At 43.9% G+C, this 23741-nt stretch overlaps 1 protein-coding gene and 1 long non-coding RNA gene across 5 annotated transcripts in view; both read left to right on the forward strand.

The window, feature by feature from the left end:
- MATN4 (matrilin 4) overlaps positions 1-17599 on the forward strand; it is a 76372-nt gene extending 58773 nt beyond the window's left edge. For all 4 annotated transcript variants that reach the window (XM_083147033.1, XM_083147035.1, XM_083147036.1 and 1 more), the window contains 5 exons: positions 1179-1301; positions 8530-8934; positions 10409-10561; positions 12740-12842; positions 16259-17599. In XM_083147033.1, coding sequence (XP_083003159.1) covers positions 1179-1301; positions 8530-8934; positions 10409-10561; positions 12740-12842; positions 16259-16319 — 845 coding nt within the window. In that variant the 3' untranslated portion in view covers positions 16320-17599. The remainder of the gene's footprint in view (positions 1-1178; positions 1302-8529; positions 8935-10408; positions 10562-12739; positions 12843-16258) is intronic.
- Positions 17600-19282: 1683 nt separating this feature from the next.
- LOC146007054 (uncharacterized) lies at positions 19283-22367 on the forward strand. Its single transcript, XR_014444225.1, has 2 exons — positions 19283-19868; positions 21542-22367. It is a non-coding gene; the product is annotated as an uncharacterized LOC146007054 (long non-coding RNA).
- Positions 22368-23741: the final 1374 nt, after the last annotated feature.

Consider the following 23741-nt stretch of genomic DNA (forward strand, 5'->3'; position numbering starts at 1 on the left):
CAGTACTGTCAAGAGAGAAAATCACCAATCCAAGGAATGTCAAATTAGTTTATAGTCTGTTTTCATCTTCCCACTTTAGACATTTTATTCTTGCATGGTCTGCATTTATGGGATTTCCTGTAAGGGAATAAAAACTTCTAAAGTGATATTTTATTTGTTTTAAAGACAATTTATGAAAACTACAATGCAATAAGATTTGGCCAAGTATACTTTAGCCCCTTTAAATGCATTTTTATCTCCTTTATTTTTAGGATGCAACAGTTAAGCATTCTCTTCACATATCAGAAAGCGATTTACTACAGTATATTATGCCACGCTATTTCTAAAATACAGAATGACACATTAGTAATTTGGTAGGATACAATATGTTATCACAATGGAATCGACTTAATACACTGTGGGCCATTCTGGTTCATTCGCTCAGATGCGTGCACACACCCTTGGGAATACCCAAACCCCGCCTTGCAAATCGTTAGCCCACACCACCCATTCGCACACCAAATTCATTCGCAAGGCTTGTGAACGGATGTTTTACATGACCATCCATTCGCATGCCAGTAGAAACCTCCTCCATCTTTCGATGGTCGCTGACCATTGAATGGTGGCGAAGGCGCATGCATATGTAAGGGTGGCCCAGACCACTTGTACATATGAGCGAAGAAATGCAGGGAATTGGGCGGGCAGCTGACATCCGGCTATGTCAGCTGTCTCCTGCATGTGCGTCACGACGGCATTAGCATATGTACGCCCAGCATTTTAATGGGAACGCCATGAAACGTAATGCTCCAGCCCAGCACCCCACGGCCCTCTCCACCCCCTGCTTGCAAGGCTGGGAGCGTGCACTCGGCGACCAGACAAGTTTGCACGCACCCAGTGTATACACATGCACAGAAATGCTGCTGCACATGTGCAAACGCAACACATCGGTCCCCTTGTGAATGAGCGGCCGCTGCGAAGGAACCAGAATAAGGCCCTGTTATCATGGTAGCTCCTGTGGAGAGACTGTGTAGCAACATGACCACTAAACGCAATCATATTATAATGATATTATAACTTTGAAACTCAATTAGATATTCTTGTTTTTGCTCATGAACTATTGATCTGTATGGAGAGTTGTCTATAGGTAGATATTATTTAGTGCTTTGGTTTCCATATTGTATATCTTAATATTCTTTCAGTTAATGACATGTGCAATATTGTGGATCATGGATGTGAATTTAAGTGTGTCAGTACACCTGGATCATACCACTGCATTTGCCCAGAGGGACAAGATCTTGAAGCAAATGGAAAAACCTGCAACAGTGAGTAGAAACAGAAAAATATAGACACCACTTTTATTTAAGAAGGTTACGTTACCAGGCCATAAAACTGATGTAACAACAACAACATAATAGTAATGTTAGCACTGGTGGCTATGAATGACTGAATGGAGCAACACTTATTGGCCGCCGGTGAACATAACAATTGAATTCACCCCGTAGAGCTGGGGAGCAGTGTAGTGATAGATAGATTTTAAACAATATGTTCTTACAGTATATTATTTTTTTTTTTTTTTTTTTAATATTAATTTTTATTGAGTTTTTCAACATTACATAAAGTAAAATACGAAAATAGCAATAGTTAGGGTGAGAGGGTAAAAGGAAAACAAAAACAAAAGAAAAAAGAGGTAAGGTATGTAAGAAGGCATGAGTAACTTGTCAGGTATAGGACAATGTTTACAGGTATTATTTATATCCTAATAGAATGAGTAAAAGGGGAATGTACAATGTAGCTTAGTGGATTCAACAGTACATGCTCATGAGGTGCAATGATACAGCTACCCCGTAGTCAAAGGCATAAACATTTCAGGCGTGCGATTCAACTGGGTGAGTGAAGAACAGACAAGTCGTATGGTGTGTCTGAAGCACAGGTTTGTCCCAATGATTCCCTATATTCGCCCCACCCACGCCACCTCATGTGTACAGATGAGGCGGAAGAGGAGTACAGAGAGCCAGAGGATTCAAAGATAAAATGATTATGAATTCTACTTTCAATGGACTGAAGAGTAGGTATGGTGGCTGACTTCCACAATTGAGATATCGAGGTTTTGGCTGCTATCAATATCTGGCCCAGGAGATAACTGTCCCCGGATGTCTGTTCACCCGGGAGACAATGAAATAGGGCTGTTAGGGGACACATTCGGACTTGTCTGTGCAACACCTTTGATATAAGGCAGAACACATCACGCCACAGAGGTTGTAGGACAGGGCATGCCCAGAAAACATGTAGTATATCCCCCACTTCACCGCAGTTCCTCCAGCAATAAGGAGAGACACCCGGCCAGAACTTATGTAATAGTGCAGGGGTAAGATATGCTCTATGTAACAATTTGTAAAACATTTCAGAGTGGTTGATGTTTTTTGAGATTTTAAAACAAGAATGGGTGATATGTTTCCAAATTTCTTCAGTAAAGGTATTGGGTATATCCCTCTCCCATTTAGCTTGTGATGGGAATGCAACCTTCCCATTCTCCTCAATCAAGTATCGGTACCATCGAGAAATCCCCCCCCGGTCCGAACGAGACATAAAAAGAGAAGTAAGCATTTTAGGGAATATGTATTGCCGAGGAGGTTTAGGGGTAAAACTTTGGAACCAATGACGTATTTGGAGGAATTTAAAGAAGTCTTGCTTTGGTATACAAAATTGAGTTTGGAGTTGGGAGAAGGGGGCCAGATCTCTGTTAGAAAGCATATCCTGAAGGGTTAAGATGCCCAAGTTAGACCATGTATTAATATGAAGGTTTGGAATCAGAAGAGCTATAGCTTGTATTGATAAGTTGGGCGAAGGAAGGGTAATTGATGTATTAGAGAGGACCATTTTGTGCCAAACTGTAACAGTCATCTGAATAGCCTTACACCGGCTAATCCCAGAGGGGACTGCCGCGCGTGGAAGCCACAGCACATCTGGCAGGGTAAGGGGAAGTGTAATAGCTTGTTCCATGGCTACCCATGGCTTTGGATTGTCCTTTTGGAACCAGTCCCTGGCCTGGGCAAATATGCATGCTGTGTGGTACTTCTCCAGGTCAGGGTATGCAACCCCTCCTGTCGTTTTAGCGGTGATTAAGATTGATTTCGCAATTTTGGGTCTAGCGCCTCTCCAAATGTAACTGGATATAAGTCTATTGAACTTGTTGTAGGTGGTTCTAGGGAGGGGGCGTGGGATAGTTCGAAACAAGTACATTAATCTAGGCAGTAACATCATCTTGACTGCGGCTATGCGGGCCACCCAAGAGACCTCCTGCATCATCCATTCCTTAGTGAGCTGCTCAAATGCTCTATATAGGGGCTCATAGTTACAGGCGAGAAGGTCTGAATCCTTAGAAAGATTCACCCCGAGGTATTTCAGTGATTTGGATTGCCAGGCATATTTATAAGTATTTGATAGGTGTTTGAGTGTGGCATCTGGGATATTAAAAGGAAGAGCTTCGGTCTTAGTGGTGTTTAATTTATAGTAGGAGATTCTGGAGTATTGGTCTAGGACTGAGTGCACCTGGGGTAGAGAGGCCTCTGGGTCAAGGAGGCACAGCAGGATGTCATCTGCAAATAAGCAAATTTTATGGGGTAGGTCCCCTATTACTGGTCCGGAAATAGTGCTCTCAGATCTAATACGCTCAGCTAGAGGCTCAATTGCCAGGGCAAAAATCAGAGGGGATAATGGGCAGCCCTGACGGGTGCCGTTGGATATGTTAAATTTGTTTGAGTTACACCCGTTAGCAAAAACTTTAGCGGATGGGGAAGAGTAGAGGGCCAGAATAGAGTCTAGAATCTTATCCTCAAATCCAAATCTGCGCAGGGTGGCCTGCATATAGTCCCAGTGGAGTCTGTCAAAGGCCTTCTCTGCGTCAAGGGACAAGGCCAATAGGGGCAGTTTCTGGGCTTGACATGATTCAATAATATTGATAACTCTCCGGGTATTATCCGACGCCTGCCTACCCAGCACAAATCCCACCTGGTCTGGATTAATCAGGCCTGGCAACAAAGGAGAGAGCCGGTTCGCTATCATTTTAGCAAATAATATAATGTCTGTGTTCAGTAAAGCGATAGGACGGTAATTCTGGACAGCGGTAGGCGGTTTACCTTGTTTAGGGATAGTTATTATTTGGGCCTCTAGCATTTCCCCAGGGAAGCAAGCGTCGGAGGAGGCTTTATTAAAAAGTGCCAGTAGGACTGGGGCCAGAGTGTTTTTAAATTTTTTGTAAAAGTTTGAGGGATAACCATCAGGTCCTGGAGCCTTGTCAATTGGGAGGGAATCAATAGCTTTCTCAACCTCTCCCAAAGTCCAGGGGGCACCAAGCGCTTTGCAGGTATTTTTGTCAATGGAAGGGAGGGATAATCCCCTAAGGAATTTGTCTATATCTTCCTTGGACGGTTGTGGGGTATTAGGGTCGTCTTTCAAGTTGTAAAGTTGTGAGTAATACTCAGCAAATGCGTTAGCAATGCCAACAGGGTCAAATACCTTAGCGCCCTTGGAGGTGTGTATAACCTGTATTCTTTTCCGTGCTCTACAACCACGTAATTTGCGGGCCAAGAGACGACCGGCTCTATTACTGTGGACATAGTATGTTTGCTTAAGTCGTTGTATATTGCGGTGGACCTCGTTGAGGGAGAATGCATTGACCTTATCCCTAGCAGAGCGGAGTTGACGGTAGAGGGCCCCATTAGTGGGGTCCATTTTATGTGCCTCCTCAAGTATAGCTGCCTCCCTCTCTGCTGACGCAAATCTCTGCAGCCATTCCCTTTTGAGTCTAGAAGCAATCTGGATTGCAGAGCCCCTAATTACCGCCTTTAATGTGCACCAGTGTGTAAAGGTAGATGTATCCTCGGGACGGTTAGTTTCAAGAAATACATCTAGAGACCCTTGAATGACCTGCTGTGCCTCCGGTCGGTTAAGAAGCTGTGCACTCATCCTCCAAGAGCCAGGAGTGACCGAACGTTTGCTAGTGTCCCATATCAGCAAAAGTGGTGAGTGATCGGACCAGGTCATTGGTAATATATCTATTTTACTGATGGAGGGTAATGTCCATCTATCGACTAGAGCAAAGTCTATTCTAGAGTACGATTTATGGACAGGGGAGTAAAAAGTAAAATCTTTAGATGTGGGGTGCTTTGCCCTCCATGCATCATACAGGTCATATTCAGCGAGGAGATGACGGAACTGGGTAGAGGGTTTCTGAGTATGACCTGGGGTTGGGCCACTAGTGCGATGGGATTTATCAGTTTTTGGGTCCAAGACCATGTTGAAATCTCCGAGAATCAGCAGGGCCCCTCTAACATGCTTCTGGAGGGTAGTACAGAATCTCCTACAAAATGATATTTGTTTGGTATTTGGAGCATAGCAGGATACTATAGTAGTTTCTACATTATCTAATTGACCAACTAGGATCAGAAAGCGGCCTTCCGTGTCAGCATACATTGTGGACAATATAAAGGGGCAGTGTTGAGAAAATAGAATGGCCACTCCAGCCTTCTTAGAGGGCCCATTTGCTGTATAACAATGAGGATATTTTTGGTTAGTGAAGAGGGGGGGATTTTGGCGTTGGAAGTGGGTCTCTTGCACAGCAACAACATTCGCCCTAAGTTTATGGAAGTAATTTAACGCTAACTTACGTTTATGGGGTGAATTAAGCCCCTTAACATTCATAGAAACTAGTTTAACCATATCTGAGAATTAACAGGGGGTGCGTCATGTACGTTGAAGTAAATATATAGAACATATAGACCTGACATGTATAATAAAACACATACCTACATTGGGAAACAAAAAAAAACAGGGAAAAGACAGAACAGAACTGGCCTCTCTTGAGGCCACAACCAGTCGCCATGAAGTGGCGGCTGCGTGTGAAGGCAGGGGGTAGTGGACAATTTTCCTGCCATCCTGCGAAAACAGAAACTTATATGTGGCGAGTGCAAACAGCATATTACTAAAATTACTATGAGGAGGAACAATGTATATATTCAAACCTGAGCGGTGTTTCACCGATAAGAATTATCACTATAGTAAAGAACCCATAACTTTAGGATAACTTGAAGGAAGTCCGTTAGTATCTGCATATACAAACAAGAGAGGAACACAGGATCCTTATTAGCAGGTATTTACCAAGAGGGTATGTCTAGTAAAGATCCAAACAGGAGTAGCATTGCGATAGAGCAGCGAGGGAGGCACTCTCACTCAGCCGTAGACCAGTCCTGCCGAAGCCGACGGTCCGGGGGGGTCCCAGGTGGAGGGTTTGTAATGTTCCAAGATTTTAGCAACTTGACTCCTTCCTCAGCCTCGTTGATGATCGTAGTGGAGCCATCTCGTGAGATTAAGAGCTTTGTTGGGAATCCCCATCTATACGGGATATTGGCTTTGCGAAGGGCCAACGTGATGGGTTGGAATGTGCGCCTTTTGAGGAGTGTAGCTGGGGACAGGTCTCCAAAAAGTTGGAGCTCTCCCAGGGAGGATGAGGTGTCAGAGGAGGGTCTAGCCGCTTTCAGAATAGACTCCTTTATGTGGAAGTAGTGCATCCTCATTAGGACATCCCGTGGAGCATTATCCGGAGCTGACTTGGCCTTAGGTACTCTGTGGATACGGTCAATTAGCAAATCTGCGGATGAGGCCTGGGGCACAAGTTTCTTAAACACATTCACTGCGTAATCGTGTAGGCTGCTATTGGACACCAGTTCGGGTATTCCCCGCAATTTCAGATTATTGCGGCGAGACCTGTCCTCCAAATCTGCAACTTTGTCGCGTAGCATCCTCACTTCAGTAGCGAGCACATCGTGCGAGTCCAGGAGGCCATTGTGTGACCCCACTACTTCCTCCATTTTCGTTTCTAAGTGATTAGTGCGGTCCCCAAGTTCGTCAATGGATGTTTGACATTCACGGAGCGTGGTACGAAATTCCCTTGTCACTTCCTCTTTAAATTGTGATAATAACATCTTCATAGTGCCGACATTGAGAGCATCTGTGTCTTTGACAGCTGCTGAAGAGGGCACTTCACTAGATGGAGAGGCAGTAGCCCAGTATATTATTTTTACATTTCTTTATAATGGAGCTTTATGGGGGAGTAATTGGTACATGTTAAATTATCTAACACACTGTTCTTTAATTACAATTGATATTCTATAGTTATTTTGTATAAAAATGCATTTACCTAAAAGTTTGACTTATATATTTATAGTTATTGCTTTACCTTGAGCCACTTTTAATATTTCTGTCTATAAGAACGTGTTGGTCAACACTGCATGTTCTTCAGAAATGATCTACTGGTTTATAGAAATGTGCTACAGGTATATACATTACCATAAAATAATAAGTATATTGAAATATCACGCCCTATTTGAAAAAATGACAAATTGGTTAACTAGTAGCCCCATGTCTAAACTGCCTACCCAACTCTTACCTAAATCCATGACCAACAGGCTGTGCATTGTGTCATTATGCCTGACAAACTAAATCATCACCAAGGATAGGTTCTACCGAAACAGGACACACACAGAGAATATGGGCCCTTATTCTGATTGAGTCGGACTGCTGCGTGTGCGATGTTTGGTGTTTGCGCATGTGCAGAGGCGTTTTTTGCGCATGTGTGAACGCCTCGCACGTCAGAACACAGTGTGAATTCCGTGCAGAAAATGATCGGTCGGACCCATCCGAGCAGGGGGTGGGGAGGGTGGCGTAAAGGGATGTTTTGTCTCATTACCATATGCATATGCCCCGCGTTTCATGGGCGTTCCCATGAAAACACTGGGCGTACGTATGGTAATCCAGCCGTGATGCACGTGTGTGGGGTGGGCAGCTGACATCCGGCTATGCAGTTGTCCGCCCCACACACGTGCGTCATGGCCGGATCACCCTGCTTTCATATGGAAAAATGTCCGAGTGGTCTGGAGCACTCGCTGCTGCCTGACCACTCGGTCCATCATTCGATGGTCGGCAACCATCGGAGGATGGGGGAGGTTTCCACAGATAAGGGAGGTGTTTGCATGAAACATCCGCTCGTGGTCTGTTCGCTTGGCGATTTACTGCCTTCGGGCGGTGTGAGTGATCCGTACGGTAAGCGGTGCTAAGAACACTCGGTGGCCGTCCGAAAATACGCATCCCACCGAGTCAACTAGAATAAGGGCCATGGAACTTTTATTGGCTGGCTGCATCTACTGTATAATCAGGTCACACTGGCACATCTCTAGTCTTCATGCAAATGCCCAGTTCTCTATTGAAAATGTCAGCACATCTACTCTGCCAGCAGAAAACTCTGCAGTTAAGCTGTTTAGGATTATGTAATTATATAAGTATCAGGTAGACTTGTAACACAAACATAAGTAACAGGGGTTTTCCAATGACTGGCAACTTCAGAATAAACCGCCAATATATCTTCCTATTATATATACACCAAAACAGGCCCTGTACAGACTAAACCGTAAATGTGTGAAAAATAGCTAACATTTTTATTTTTCCATCTTCTATTTGGCAATAAAATGACTCTGTGCGTGTGTTTCTATATCCCAGAATGCTCCACTGGCTACATTGATTTAGTGTTTGTCATTGATGGCTCCAAAAGTGTCAGACCCCAGAATTTTGAGCTTGTGAAGCAGTTTGTTATAAAGATTGTGGACTCCCTGGATGTCTCTGCCCATGGCACACATGTTGGACTAGTTCAGTATTCCAGCCGGGTGCGCACAGAGTTTTCACTAAATCAGTTTAAGACTGCAAAAGATATCAATAATGCTGTGAGAAACATTGACTACATGGAGAAAGGCACCATGACTGGACTGGCACTGAAACATATGGTGGAGCACAGCTTCTCTCAACAGGAAGGTGCTAGACCCAATGTCCCTAAAATTGGTTTGGTCTTCACCGATGGTCGCTCTCAAGATGACATCTCAGAATGGGCTAAAAAGGCCAAGGAAGCCGGTAAGAATATACAACACTTAAGATTTAAGCTAGGTAATACAATCAAACTTTTTGATCACACTCAGCATTTAAAATTGCCTTATGGTGGGTACTTACATTTGTGTATTTTTTAAGTTATTTATAATATAAGTGGTTCTAAATTGACACTTATTATAGATTGCTATAAAGCCACAAAGCACTAAAACATATATCTGACTCTGGGCAGCACCACCTACCCGCCTTACCAAATGTACAGGAGCAGGTAGTTGGGCATCTACATATAAGCCTTCTCCTTAATACAACTGCTGCAGTTTGAATGAAGCTGCCGTGCTTTTATACTGTTAAAGTCAGCTATAAATCCCTGACCAGTAGGCAAATCCTACATGATCAACCAAGTACATTTCTTTAAAACTGTATTTTACAGAATCTATAGGTATATAACACACAGTATGAGTAAAATAGAAGAGATTAAGAAAATAAACCAATGTAATAAATATAAAGGGGATAGTATAAAAGAAATGATACAGCAAATATCGAAGTATATTAAACTACAGTACATGTGTCTTAAACAGAATATATATATACTTACCCTCTCCCCCATCCGCTCTAACCATCCCTACCTGATGCCTTACCGTAACTCTCATCCAACACAACCGAACCCTAACCCACCCAGTAAGTGCCTGACGCTTATCCTTCTTTTCTACAGTCTAACTGTAACCCTCCGCCCAACAGTAACCCCATGCCCTAACCTAGATAAAACACCCCACACAGTAATGCTAACAGACCCTGGCATACTTACAGGATGCTTGCTCTCAAGGTTTCCAACATCAGCATCTTCAGGGATCCTGGTATTCCAGCAGCTGTGTTGAGGCTGCAGGTTGGAAATCTGTTGATGGGATTTTGACTGCTGGCATCCCAATCACTGGCATGCTAAACATATCCCATCTTGAGCATGGGAATTTTCTACTCAACCTATAAATGTAAATAATAATTCACTCAAAAACTCAATGTTCTTTTGTCAAGCCTGGTCCCTATAGCGTTATTACCTGGCATATTGCATTCAGGGTCTCCAGTGGGGCCTCAGGCATCCTGCCTGCCTGCTGCTGTGCCCATTCTTCTGTAAGACTTCTGAATGCCCAGGGGACCTTCTGTACTGCATGACATCTGTACTGTATCGCCTCTGTACTGCATGTCCAGGGCAAGTAAACATGGTCAGAAAATGTGATAATAAATTACCGTGCTGTGGAGATACATTGAATAAAAGAGACATTGCATGCAAGACACTGTGAGTGCAGTGTCACAAAAACCCCAAATACTGTAATACATGACAGTATACAAACACTATTGGAGATTTCCTCTTCATTTATTTATTTAGCAAATGTTACAGAGACTTACATTTATCAGACCGGAATCACAGGGATTTGCTGAATTTCACACTGGTCAAGGACCAGGTCACTGTTACAAGGCTCTTACTCTCTCGCTCTTTGCATTGCAGGAATTACTATGTACGCTGTGGGCGTTGGGAAAGCGGTTGAAGATGAACTCAATGAAATTGCCTCAGATCCTGTAAATAAGCATTCTTTCTACACTGCTGATTTCACCACAATGAATCTAATTGCTGAAGATTTAAAACTTAACATTTGTCCAGGTATGTAGTACTACCAATGAGGCCCATATTCTGAACAATGACATGATACTTTCTGAACATAATTAGAATGCATACAGAAACGTACTGACAGAGAGTAAACTGTCAGAGGTTCATAGTACATTATAGCACAGCAGCTATGGTTAAAGTGAAGAAGAAAGGACATATTGGAGAAGTTTTTGAACCCTGTCCCCCTACCCACCTAATAATAACCCTCCTCACCGTAGCCTAACTCTAACCAATCCCTTATATACTTACGTGCGGGATGCTGACAGTTGGGATTACAGCGTTGGCAGTGTCAATGCTGTCGGAATTCCGGCTCTGGCCTTCTCACCAGTGTTGGAATTCTTAGCGCAGGGATGCCATCTGCATCCCATATATATTTATATTTATGGCCTATCCCACGCACCAAGAACAATGTGGGCCACATAATACGCCCTAAATTAAATTATGCTGAATAATGTGAAACCACCTACAGGTAATACTCCATAACAAAATGGAACACTGCGCACAGAAGGCACGCTGCAAAAACGTCACCATTCCCTACATCACGGTACACGTCCCTTTCCCATACATCACACCGCACATCTACGTACTCTACATCACACCGCCTACATCAAGCCATATGTCCTTGTCACCCACATCATGCTGTAACTCCCAGGTTACACTGCTCATGGTCATTCTAGAACAGCTGCCGCTACTTCCCTAGCTCCTGCCGCAGCTCTGCACTGCACTCCACTCAGCTGCTGGCATGTAAGGATCTCAGCCCGGGCAGCTACTTCTGCAGTCCCACCTCTGGGCCTCTCATCTATGCTGCAGTCCCTGCTCTCTCTGCTGATGTGGCCTGCAGTGACACTGTGAGTGGAGCTTTGAGCCAGCTGTACATTACTAGGCGTGATGCTGTCACCGTGACAGTCCCAGAGACACCGCTCCGCGGAAAGGTCTGCCCGTGCATACCAGCCAACCCCTGCTTTCGACGCCCCTGCCAGCAACACTACGTAAACTAGATAGCCGGGCAGAGTACTGGAGAACATGGTTGTCTCAGAGCACATCGTTCATACATCCGCGGGTGGTGGGGCTATTTGAAATGATGCGCAGACCAGCTGCCAATTAGGCAGCCGCAAACTGACGCGTCATTTGAAATAGCCACGCCGCCCGCGAATGGATGGATGACGTGCTCTGAGACAGCCGGGTTTTCCATACAGGCAGGCAGGGACAAACAGAGGGGGTAAGGTGAGCGGACGGAAGGCGGAACCATTCCGCCTCCAAAATGGAACTGACGGAACACAGTTACGCCCCGCTCCGGCTCACTTTAACCATATATATATATATATTCCCTGAGACGGCACTCCCAGACAATGGTGCATGTAGAATCCCTCCAAGGGACAGAGAAACAATGTGGTGCCCTCCGAGCTGGATAGCCGTGTGGGTAGCCAGGTGTATGCAAGTATAATTTTGCGGCGGCACTCGAACAAATAACAAAACAGCAGGTAGATGTACCAACGTTTCAGGACAGCGTCGTCCCTTTATCAAGGTGCTTGTGATGACCTTGATAAAGGGACGACGCTGTCCCGAAACGTTGGTACATCTACCTGCTGTTTTGTTTTTTGTTTGAGTGCCGCCACAAAATTATACTTGTGTATGTATATATATATATATATATATATATATATATATATATATATATACTGTATATATATACACACACAAAAGTTAGTGCGCAAAAAAAAGTCTGTGTCTCACAAATCCGGTCTCTGTGGACAACAATCTATCTATCTGAATATATATTGTCCAAATCTGCCGGCACTCAATAGAACATAGCAATGAGCCCCGGTGCCCAAAAGTAATGTAAACACCAACTCCAAAAAAGAATGGCACTCGGGAGGCAATCACAACCGTGAAACAAGGATGTGTATTTAAAAGCTGATCTTTCGGGGTTTGACCCCCTTCATCAGAGCACAATCCTACAGCCGGGGTCAAACCCCGAAAGCTCAGCTTTTAAATACACATCCTTGTTTCACGGTTGTGATTGCCTCCCGAGTGCCATTCTTTTCTGGAGTTGGTATCTGAAAATATAGATATACATATAATATCTAAACATTTTAAACAAAGCTCAATATGTATGTTTGATAAATGTAATTCTGGTACAATAAATTAATCTGTATTATGTCGTATTTGCAGAAGAGATAAAAGGTGAAACAGAGTTTAAGGATCCATGTGACTGCGAGCATCTTGTCAGCTTTCAGGCAAACACCCTAACATCACTAGGAAGTCTTGCAGAAAAACATATCCTTTTATGTACTGGAATTACTGGTACTGGTAGTATATTGGGCCTGATTCAGCTTGAGTTGTAGTTTTGCAAGGATTCATAAAACTAAAATGCTCCTCCACAGCATGCGGGGGGCCGCCCAGCACAGATCACTCCTTGTGATGCAATCGCAACATTTTGGGAATGCATTGCTATTGTGGGAGCACTTTGCTACATAGCGAAGCGCTTGCATGGCAGAAGTAAACCCCTGGCTGCGCAACCTAATGCGAAACCAGACGCAGGCCCGCCATCTTTTGGGTCACAGAGTATGATGTAAAGCAGCCTCTGCAGTGCCCACCCTATACGGTCCAGGCATTCTGTTGCCGCCCTCCAAACCTCACGTCTCCACCCCATCGCTAAAACCTGCCGGCCCTTACCCGCCGGCACTTACTTTGCAATGCAACCGCAGTTTCAGGACTTCTGCTGCACTGGCACATGTGCGCATGCCCAAATTGCTGAAAACCGCGTTTAGTGATTTATGACAATTAGCATATGAAGCTGAATCAGGCCCATTGTTTAAGATTTTCAATATGTGTAATCACAAGGTAAGAATTGGATAACAATAAACTGAACTCTCTATTGTATCACATTTGAAGCTTAGTACATCTGGCCCTATGTCTTGTCACTGAAAAAGAGTCCGATCTGGTGTTAGCCCCAGGTGCGGCCCGCACACCGCGCATCAACCTCGTGATGCTGCTGTTTAGTAATACACAGCTCTCCCTTATGTCCAGCATATGCTATAATTATTGCATACTGATCCTAAAACTTGGAACACGCTTGTCCAATCCTCAGGAGATCTGACTCCAGATCAGACTGTTTGTAAAATCTTACTGCAGACCAGGAGGTAAATGTAATAGGATCCAAATTTTTTACGTAACAATCATTTACAAGGCAAACCAATTCTTCATCAGACCTCCAATCTGCGTCTGCTGAAAAAGTAAATTTCGCTATTCGGGGAAGGGGGATTTATTAATGATAATCTGGTAAGGGAAAGGGACAAATGTATTAATAATAATGGTGAAATGAATGATTAAAATCATAGGGATGGTGACAAGAGATTTTAATGTTTCCAATTTTTTTTTAAAAATTGGGGATCTCCCCAAAAAATTAATGACCAGCACTAGACCCAATAGAAGTTAGGATCCTTCGACTGTACTTTCCAAAGCCAGCACTAGGCTGAAACAGCCAGGGGGATAATTCCATTTCAGACTGACATTAGCCAGTCCTAAATCCAACCAGCCTAGAGCTTTAATTCCCCTGGAACATGGGAACCCCACACAACAAACAGCTATTCACCACACCCCTGGTGACGGGGGATGTAAGATTCATAGTATGTTAATATTGTTTTTTGCAGGTGGCCTGCAGCTCCAGACAAACCTGCCCCAGCATGTCAGCACTTGAAGGACCACAACTGGCACCTGTAGTCCACATGTAAAGAAAATATTAAAATAAAGACAAGACACCAAGTAGATGATTTACCAACAAGTGATAAAACTCATTGTGAATTATAAAATTTGTGCACGGTAAATGATGCTCCAGCCAAACAGCTCCTGTCATTTGGATTTGTAGATTTTAGTACCAATTGTCCTGCGCTCCCTCTCAGGCTGCCTTTGGGTTATCATGTAAGGTCTCCCTCAGACCTTAAAACCTCTGGCGCCTGTAAATTATCACATCCAACCAGCTCCTGTCATTTGTTCAGCTCCTACCTATCATGCATTACAAAAGTTACAATTGGGGGGCTGATTGGCCGGGGCACCATTTAATCATACGCAATAAGTTTTGTCATTCACGAGATCAATTACTTGATAAATGGGCCCCCAATGTTGAAATAATTTATTATATAGCACCTTCACCCGAGAGCTGCAGCCTTTACGCTCTTTTGCTTGGCTTTCACCTCCACAAGACTTGCGCCACTGTCATCTTCTATCTCCACCAGTGGGCAGAGGCCTGTCAGCTCATTTGCAAGGCCACTGCCTCCCCATAAAATCCGACGTCTTCTGTCTTCAGGCAATCTTGCTTGCTCCTCCTATGCGGTCAGAATGACACCCGCTGCCTCACGCTGACTAATATTAGCTGCCACAAAGTGGCTGGCCATGGCACCGTGATGCAATTTTAAAAACAGGAAATTGCACCATAGTATGATCGATGCCAAAGTCTTCAGTAATGTCTGGTGAGGACTGAATCCTACAGAATCCATGCCTGCCCCCATGGATGCTACTTCTGTTTGGTTCAGACACCATACCCGCTGTGCCTGCCGCTGTGCCCATCAATGGATGGTGCATCAGTGGATGGTGCCAGGACCTCTCCAGACCTTTTACCATCACCATGCACACAGTGTGCAGAGCTACTGGGACTAAATATTCATTTCCAGTTCTGGTCTTAGCAGCCTACACACTGCAAAATTGGCCGGCTGGACAGTGGTCTGGTCTCATTGGGCCTTATTCTGGTCTGTACGGCCGGAGCCGAATATGCGGCCAGGACCGTGCGTCCTAAACCCCGCCTTCCGTACGTATCGCTCACTCTGTCCGAATGCGGTAAGCCGCTGACCGCACGGAGCATGAGTGGATTTCTCATGTATACACCTCCTCCATCTCTGGGAACCTCCCCCATCATTCGATGGTCGCATACCATCGAATGCAGGACCGAGTGGTCAGGCAGCTCCCGCGAGCTCAGACCACTCGGGCATTTCTCCGTGCAAAAGCAGGGATCTGGGCGGGCAGCTGACATCCGGCAATGTCATATGTCCGCCCCCTACACGTGCGTCACGGCCGCATTACCATACGTACGCCCAGCGTTTTCATGGGAACGCCCATGAAACGCGGGGCGTATGCATATGTTAATGAGGCCAAACAGCCCTTCACGCTCCTCTCCTCCCCCTGTTCGTAGTGTAAACAATTCATGTGGAATTTGGACGTATGTCCCTTTCACACATGCGCAGATATGCCTCTGCACATGCGCAAACACAAAACATCGGCGGAACGAATGCACGCAGACATATCCGCACCAACCAGAATAAGGGCCATAGTTTTTAATCATGTTTAAAAACCAGGAGACCCAACAGGTGTCCATGATTGGGTGTACATGTTGGAGCAAACTAATTCAGTAAATAGAAAAGAACAGAAAAACAAGTCACATTTACAGCGGTGGCCTATACAACCCAAAATATCAGTAGACTCCTCTTGTTCTGGAGATAAGTTTTAAGTTTATCCAGCAAATATTGTTTGTGGTTAGATTGCCAAAGAAACATAAAATTAGCTGCACATTCTCTGGTTCGGTGACCTGATTACAAGGTGTCAGCCTATTGTACATCCCAATATACATGGTCAGACAGTCCCTGTTGGCCTGCAGAATTCTCATTATTTGCAGCACATTATTACCACTTAACAGTCCTTACTAGCTCAGCTGACTGCAAGACTTGAATCCCTGGAAAACCAGCTGGCCGATAAAAAATGAAGAACTGAACATTGAGAACAAAAACAAGCTATGAAAAGATCTATGTGGCTTTCTTTGTCACGTGGTATTACTTTGTAATCCTTTTACAGAGGCATAGAGCGAAATGCCAAGCAGAGTTGTAAAACTATCTATATTATAAATAAATGTGAATAGATTGTTGTTGTTGTTTATTATTATTATAATTATTTTACTATTTCTAACCTAGAAATTGGAAACCATGTTAGTGGTCTAGACCCTAGAATGTTAGCACATTTTGTAATTTAACTGTTTTCCTTTTTGATAAAATAAAACAAAAACTATACAATATATTATGACAACAGTACATATTCTATAAATGCCTTCTTGGGAATTACATTTATTTTCATTGTTTTTACTTTGGTGGCGATTCTAAGGGTGCAAATTTTTCTAAAGTCATTATTTTGTCAGTTTCCAAGTAACCGCTTTGACATCTTAGACAGACATAACTTGGCTTACTGTTACCAAATAAAATATCAAATATCTTATTCTTGTTTTCAGTCATAGCAAATTATCTTAGCAAAAATTGGGTTTCAGATGCTGTCTTCACTTGGAGGATCAGACCATGTACCCCTTTGATGAGTATTGCCTTTTCCTCCGATTGTCCACCACTGTTGCCTGCACTGACAACTATGAGTGGAGAGGATTGTTGGGGAAACTAGGGCAGGTGGTTCAAACCCCAGCTCAGAATGTCATATTGGTTTCTAGAGAACATATAGTGAACAACTTTGAAGAATTTGCACAATATGGCGCATTGTTATAACATTCCAGCTATTAGGTGGCCACAATCAGAAATTAATTCCACAAATTATGTTGGTCCTTGGTGGATTAGGTGTCCTTTACAAAATGCTTAATGGTAAAGGATGACTTTAATTCATAGGAGTTGGACAATTGCTTTAAAAGTTAACTCTAGTTAAAATTATATTTTTTTAACTACTTTCCCCAAATAGCTAGACTTTCACTGCTTTATGTACAATTTGAAAGAACTCACTTAGCCAATGCTGCCATTTTCAATGTAAACTGCATTGCGGCAAAGCTATGTATCTAGATGTTGCCAAATACTGTATATAGGTAAATTGTCCGAAATTGCTCTGTAGCATAGAGACATCAGGGTTTTTGGGTGAACATTACATTTTAGATCTATTTACCCTTTATTGAATCCTGGATTAAAGGTTCCCTGAACACTACATTCTAACCTGATGTACAAAAGAAATTTGAAATGATATATCTTATTCTTTGTCTTATGTTGAATGATCATTAAAACATGAGAGCCTTTCATTTGTGTGTTTGGTTTTTTTATTGTAAGATTGAGGGTTTATTTACTACCAAAGTGCAAGATGGGCAGCAACCCATAGCAACCAGTCATTGTCTTGACATGTAAAGTTTGTCTACTTACTGATAAGTTGCTATGAGTTTTTACACATTTACACTTTTGAATTTGCTTAGTAAATAAGCCAAGTTGGGTTTGAAAAATGACACTAAGAAGCAGACATGCTGGTGCACTATCACCTTCCACTTATCCACCACTTTATCACTTCACCAATACATCACTTCACCAATACATCTGCCACTGTGCACTTAGGGGGTAATTCCGATTGCTTCGGTCCCCCGTGTGTTCACACAGGGGACCAATGTTTTGGGTTTGGGCATGTGCAGGTGCATTTCTTTGTATGTGCAGATGCAGGGTGTGAGCGAGCATGAAAAACTACATGTTCGCCATCCCGATCGCACCTAGCAGTGTGGGCAGGAGGTGTGGGGTGGCGATCACAGCCCACAATGATCGCCCGGTGACACAGGTGCTGGGGGTGGGCAAATCATCCAAATTTATGCAAATCATCCATTCGCAGCTGTACGGGGGATCTCGGCATGTGAGGGGGGTGCGGCAGGAGTTTATTCAACAAGCAACGCTGCAAATTTATAATAAATTAAGGTCCTTAGTTTCCATCTGTCTAGTACAAGGCAACAAAAGCAAATGTCTTGTTCATGGCAAGTTTGCACAATATAGAAAATTAGCTCTAGAAACTGAATTTAAACTTTTGATTCTGACACACATCACTGGCAGCCTTATAATTTTGTAGGTACTTGTTTAGTTTCACGGCGGCAGCATGGCCACGCGTCTGAGTCCGCTTGCGGGGCTTGCTGCGCTCGCTCACGCTACGGGCTCGGTGGCTCGCTACGCTAGCCACACTATCTAAAATCAACTCCATGCCAACGTGGATAGTGGGGGTATGAACTATCCATGCTGGCATGGAGTTTATTTAGTTTATTTTAGAAAGTTTGGCAAGCACCGAACCCGGATGTAGCTATGCTATGATGAGGGTTGATGGTGCTGGGAAAGGGGAGCAGGGTCAGAGGCAGAACAAGTGGCGGTGCTAAGGCGCACCAGCCAAAATCTTGCCTAGGGCATCATTTAGGCTAGGGCCGGCTCTGCACATTTGTCTGCTTGCAAATCATGCCACAATTCAAGGGGTGCAAATGCAAAATTTTTAACATGTGGTGGAGTTATGACATGCACTTACTGTACATGCTAGCAAGCTCTGCTTACTTTGCATTCCAGATTATGGCTAGACCACACACCCCTCATTACTCATTAAGGTACATAACCACCACACCTCTTCCTATTCAAACTAAAATCGATTTTCAGGTACTGTAATTGGATTTGCTCCTAACTGTTATAAGCCCCAGAAGGAGTATTACTAATAACTGTATATACACATACCTCCCAACATAAACCTCTCCAGGAGGGACACATTGCTCTGTTTCTGGACTTCCCTATTAATGTATGATTGCCATCACCTGTTTTAAACAGGTTAATTGATCGGAAAGGTGCTTCAACACCAGTGATACTAATCCTAAATTCAGAGAGAAGTCCAGAAACAGAGCAATGTGTCCCTCTTGGAGAGGGTCATGTTGGGAGGTATGTCTTACAGATCAACAAACTTCAGGCTTGCCTACCCTCCCGGAATGGCCGGGAGCCTCCCGGAAATCGGGTCCTTCTCCCGGCCCCCCGGGAAGGTGGGCAAGTCTCCCGCATTCTGGGATTTGCCCCGCTCCATCCTTGCCCGCTGGTTAAAATTACATGAAATCGCGGGTACGCGGGGAGGGGGCGGGGCTTAAATGACGCGATCGCGGCATTTCGCGTCATTTCGCGGCATTTAAGCCACGCCCCCTCCCTCTCGGCCCGCGAATCACGGAGGTTTTCGTCATGGGGGGCGGGGCCAAGTGCTGTCAGCCTTGCTCCCGCCCCCCTGATGTGTTGCCTCTCCGGGCTTCTCCCGGAAAGGTGAAGATAAAAGTAGGCAAGTATGACAAACTTCAAATGTTAGGTTGGGCATTTGAAAACAATCCAGGGACACTGCAAATTAGGGCTGTACATACTGTAGACACATTTCCAACTAAATTACCACTACTAGCAGCAAGCAGGAACCTTTATTCGTTGCCTTGTTTCCAGCGGATCAGCTAATCAGGCTACACGTGGGATTGTTACAGGAGCACAGCCCCAGGGGATAAAACATCTTAAATCCGGAGCATCTGGTAATACACGCACCTCTCCTGTGCCTACACACGGCCAGTGCCAGGATAGAACAGTTTTATTGCATTTCTTGCTGCTGCTGATAGCACTTGCATGCAGGCTGAGCTTGTCACATACTGTATTACTGACACACGGATCTTGCACTAAACATATCTTGCTGTGCTAATGCTTCTTTTGCTAATGTAAATATAATTGCTATGGACTATTAAGAAGCCCTGAATACAATTGAATGAGAACTATAGTTGCTGTAAGCCACAGTCTTCTAACAATTTTTCATAGAAATCTCTTGCTGGCACGAAGGTCTACTTTAACAATTACTGAGCTGGAAATGGGATCATTGGGTCAACCTAAAGATGGTCGACAACGCTGAGTCGACATACAGCAAGGTCGACAGGTGTCTAGGTTGACATGGGACAAGGTCGACAGGTACTTAGTTCGACACAAGTGTTAGGTTGACATGGTCTAGGTTGACAGTCAAAAGGTCGACATGGGGGTTTTTCCCTGTTTTTTTTACACAAATGTCAACACGGACAAAGTTTAAAGTGCACCACACCCCCTCGCATAGCTCCCTTCACTCGCCATGCTTCGGGCACGGTGCCTCGATACACTCGGCTCACTATTTTATTCTCCCACCACGCCCTAGTGGATGTTAGGGCATGAAATACCACCTGTCAGCACATGTGGGCTCAAAAAACAGTGAAAAACCCCATGTCGACCTTTTGACTGTTGACCTAGACCATGTCGACCTAAGCACTTGTCGACCTTGTCCCATGTCGACCTAGACACCTGTTGACCTTGATGTATGTTGTCCCAACAGTGTCAACCTAATGACTGTCGACCATCTTTAGGTCGACCAACCGACCGTATCCCCTGAGCGGGATACTAATTGTCCTTCATTTGAAAGCATACAAGACAATTGGTTAATGGAGGCCATGTTTCTCATATCCTGCAAAAGGAGAGCTTTTGTCATTGTAGGGGGGATGGGAGAGACATGAGGATGGGGCCCTTTCAATATGTTGCTATGGTGACATAAAAATGAACAAATCTGCAGACACAATAAAATCAGTTTCTCTTTTAGGGTAGTCAGAGGTCCACATACACAGAAATATTTGTTTTGTTTTTCATTACCTTCCAAGTATTACTGTTTTTATAAGCCAATGATTTTCTTTTAACTATGTTTATTAGCAGTAATGGCCTTAGGTCCTGACTCAGAGTTGATTGGAGATCAGCAAATTTGCAGTTCGGGCGATTATCAAATCACTGCGCATGTGTACAGATCATAGCGCTGAAGTCCGAATAGCGACAGAAATTGCTTATGGATCGTAAACTCAATGTGTCCAGACCTAGACTGACAGGAAGCTGGCCTTTTGGGGGTGTACATATTGCGTTTTCTGGTAGAGTCAGAAAAAACACAGGAGTGCCCTGGTGTTTTCAGGAAGAGTCTGTGACATCAGCGCCGGCCTCGATCAGTCGCAGATTTCTTGCATACCTCCCAACTGTCACGATTCCGTCGGGACAGTCCCGATTTTCAGGTCCTGTCCCGACGTCCCACCTGCGGCAGGCATTGTCCCGCTGCGGGGGGTGGCAGTTGGGAGACCCCCCAATCTAGTAGAATAGACGCTGTGCGCATGCACATTTTTTAGTAGATCTGATTTTCTTTGTATTTAATAAACAGATAATGGAGAAAGATCAGGAAAAGAACCAGGGGGGCATCTTGGGAAGTGCTGATGAGAGAGAAAACCATGATGCTACAGACGATGCTTCACAAGTTCCTTCTGAGGCTGAGCAGGACAGTGTGCCACAACTCCGTTTGGGGGGGAGGAAAGTGGATGATATGAGGTTTATGATCACATGCACTAACTGGTACTGAGCAAAGCTCTTCACTGCATATGCAAGGACTTGGAATTATCTTCCTGCTTTTTTTTTTTATTTTTGTAATGCTTTTTATCAACTAGTTTTGTGCATTGATGTCCTTCTAACAAATTCCACTCTTATAGGGCCTACACACATCCCGATTTTAGCCAGAGATATAGCATGCCAGATTTAGCATAGCAGATTTCCTTTGAGCACAAAATCATCTATATTGCTTAGAACGTGCAAAATGTGTCAACAATATGCCTCAGCGATTCTGCTTAGCGATTTAAGCATGCCAGATTGACACCACACAAAAGGCGCCCGATATGCAGGGTCTTGCTAAACGATTTTGCTAGATTGATGGGACATGCTCATTCTTCATCTTAATGCGATTTAGACGCGCGGGGCCGCGCATCTATATCGGTTTAGCCCCCACACACACACCGATGTATGCTTAGTTTCTAAGCGACCTTGCTAAATCGCTTAGAAAATGGCACAAAATCGGCATGTGTGTAGGCCCCATTAGAAGGACCGCAATGTAGAGAGGAGATTGCTTTTTAAAGGCTCATTTCATCCTAAGTAAATATCCAGTTTTGTTAAAAAATGCTTACCGGTAAATTAAACAATAGTCCACAATATATTACCTATCTACTGACCAGCATTCCATCTTATTTGGTTGATCCTATGTGTCTCTATCTTTTTCCTTTGCACCATCTATACTTCTTATGAGAACATCTGTTTGATTGCGATAAACGCTGAAACCACTGATTGCGATGCTGTTTTCACCATTGTGAAGGTAATGTTCATAGGCCGGTTTTAGTATCATCACAATATAGGTCAACAGGGGGCTGTGGGTGGGCTTTGTGGTAAGGTGTCTCAACAAGTCATCATCAAAGGGTGTATGTGCCTCAATAGGGATTGATCAGAACATTGTGGTACATGTGTACTGTGGGGGTGATTCTGGTTGGTTTGCAGAAGCAAACTCCTTCTTTAATGGACAAAACTATGTGCACTGCAGGTGGGGCAGATGTAACATGTACAGAGAGGGTTCGATTTGGGTGAGTTATTTTGTTTCTGTGCAGGGTAAATGCTGGCTTCTTACACTGCAAATTAGATATCGGTTTGAACACACCCCACCCAAATGTAACTCTCTCTGCACGTTACATCTGCCCCTACAGTGCACATGGTTTTGTCCATTAAAGATGGAGTTTGCTCTTTCAAAGCATCCAGAATCACCCCCTGTGTACCAATATAGAATGATTTGTAAGTACGCATTGTTAATTAGCACTTCTTAAGAATGGAGCAAGTATGACTAGTTCTAGAGCTAGAACATTTTTTAAATGGTTCATTTTTGTGGAAAGTTCACATTCCCTACGAGAAAATCTTCATGTGTATTGGAATTAATTAGTTGTAAACCGTTTTACCTATTTTCTACTGCAGAGGCTCTTGTGGCCCATGCATAGTCGACTCAAAATAAAAGTTGTTAGGTGGAATAGGTCACACCTACAAGAGATGACAGAAAATAGGGTGACTGCAGTAGCCTAAAGCTATGAGTAGGCTCCTAACATAATCAACAGATCCAAGTCTTTTTCTTAGCATCCACAAGCATACCAGGTGAAGCAGCCATGTTGGATGCCCAACCAAGGTTCTGCTGTTTGAGAAAAGCCATGCAAGGACTAAAACCCCATACACATGTTCAGATGTGTGCTTAGTGATGTGTGCTAAGTAATCCAGGGTAGGCGATTTCCCTGTGTCTAGATCGCCCATACACACATAGCAATCTGTGCTAACCTAATGTTTGTATACACTTGCTAGGCGATCTAAAGCTGTGTACACACGCTTAGATTTTTCCCTGTTTTCAATTCGATTTTGCTAATAGAAGCAAAATCGAATCCACATCGAATTGTTTTTAGTACACTTTCGATCTGCATTCGATTCGATGCGCGCTCCCGTTTTCTCAAAATCGAATAGAAAAATCTACTGTGCAGCCAAGTAAATCTCGAATTCGATCCAGTAAATCG

This window comes from Crinia signifera, chromosome 6 (assembly GCF_055691185.1).
Source record: "Crinia signifera chromosome 6, ASM5569118v1, whole genome shotgun sequence".
In the NCBI taxonomy this organism is placed as follows: Eukaryota; Metazoa; Chordata; class Amphibia; order Anura; family Myobatrachidae; genus Crinia; species Crinia signifera.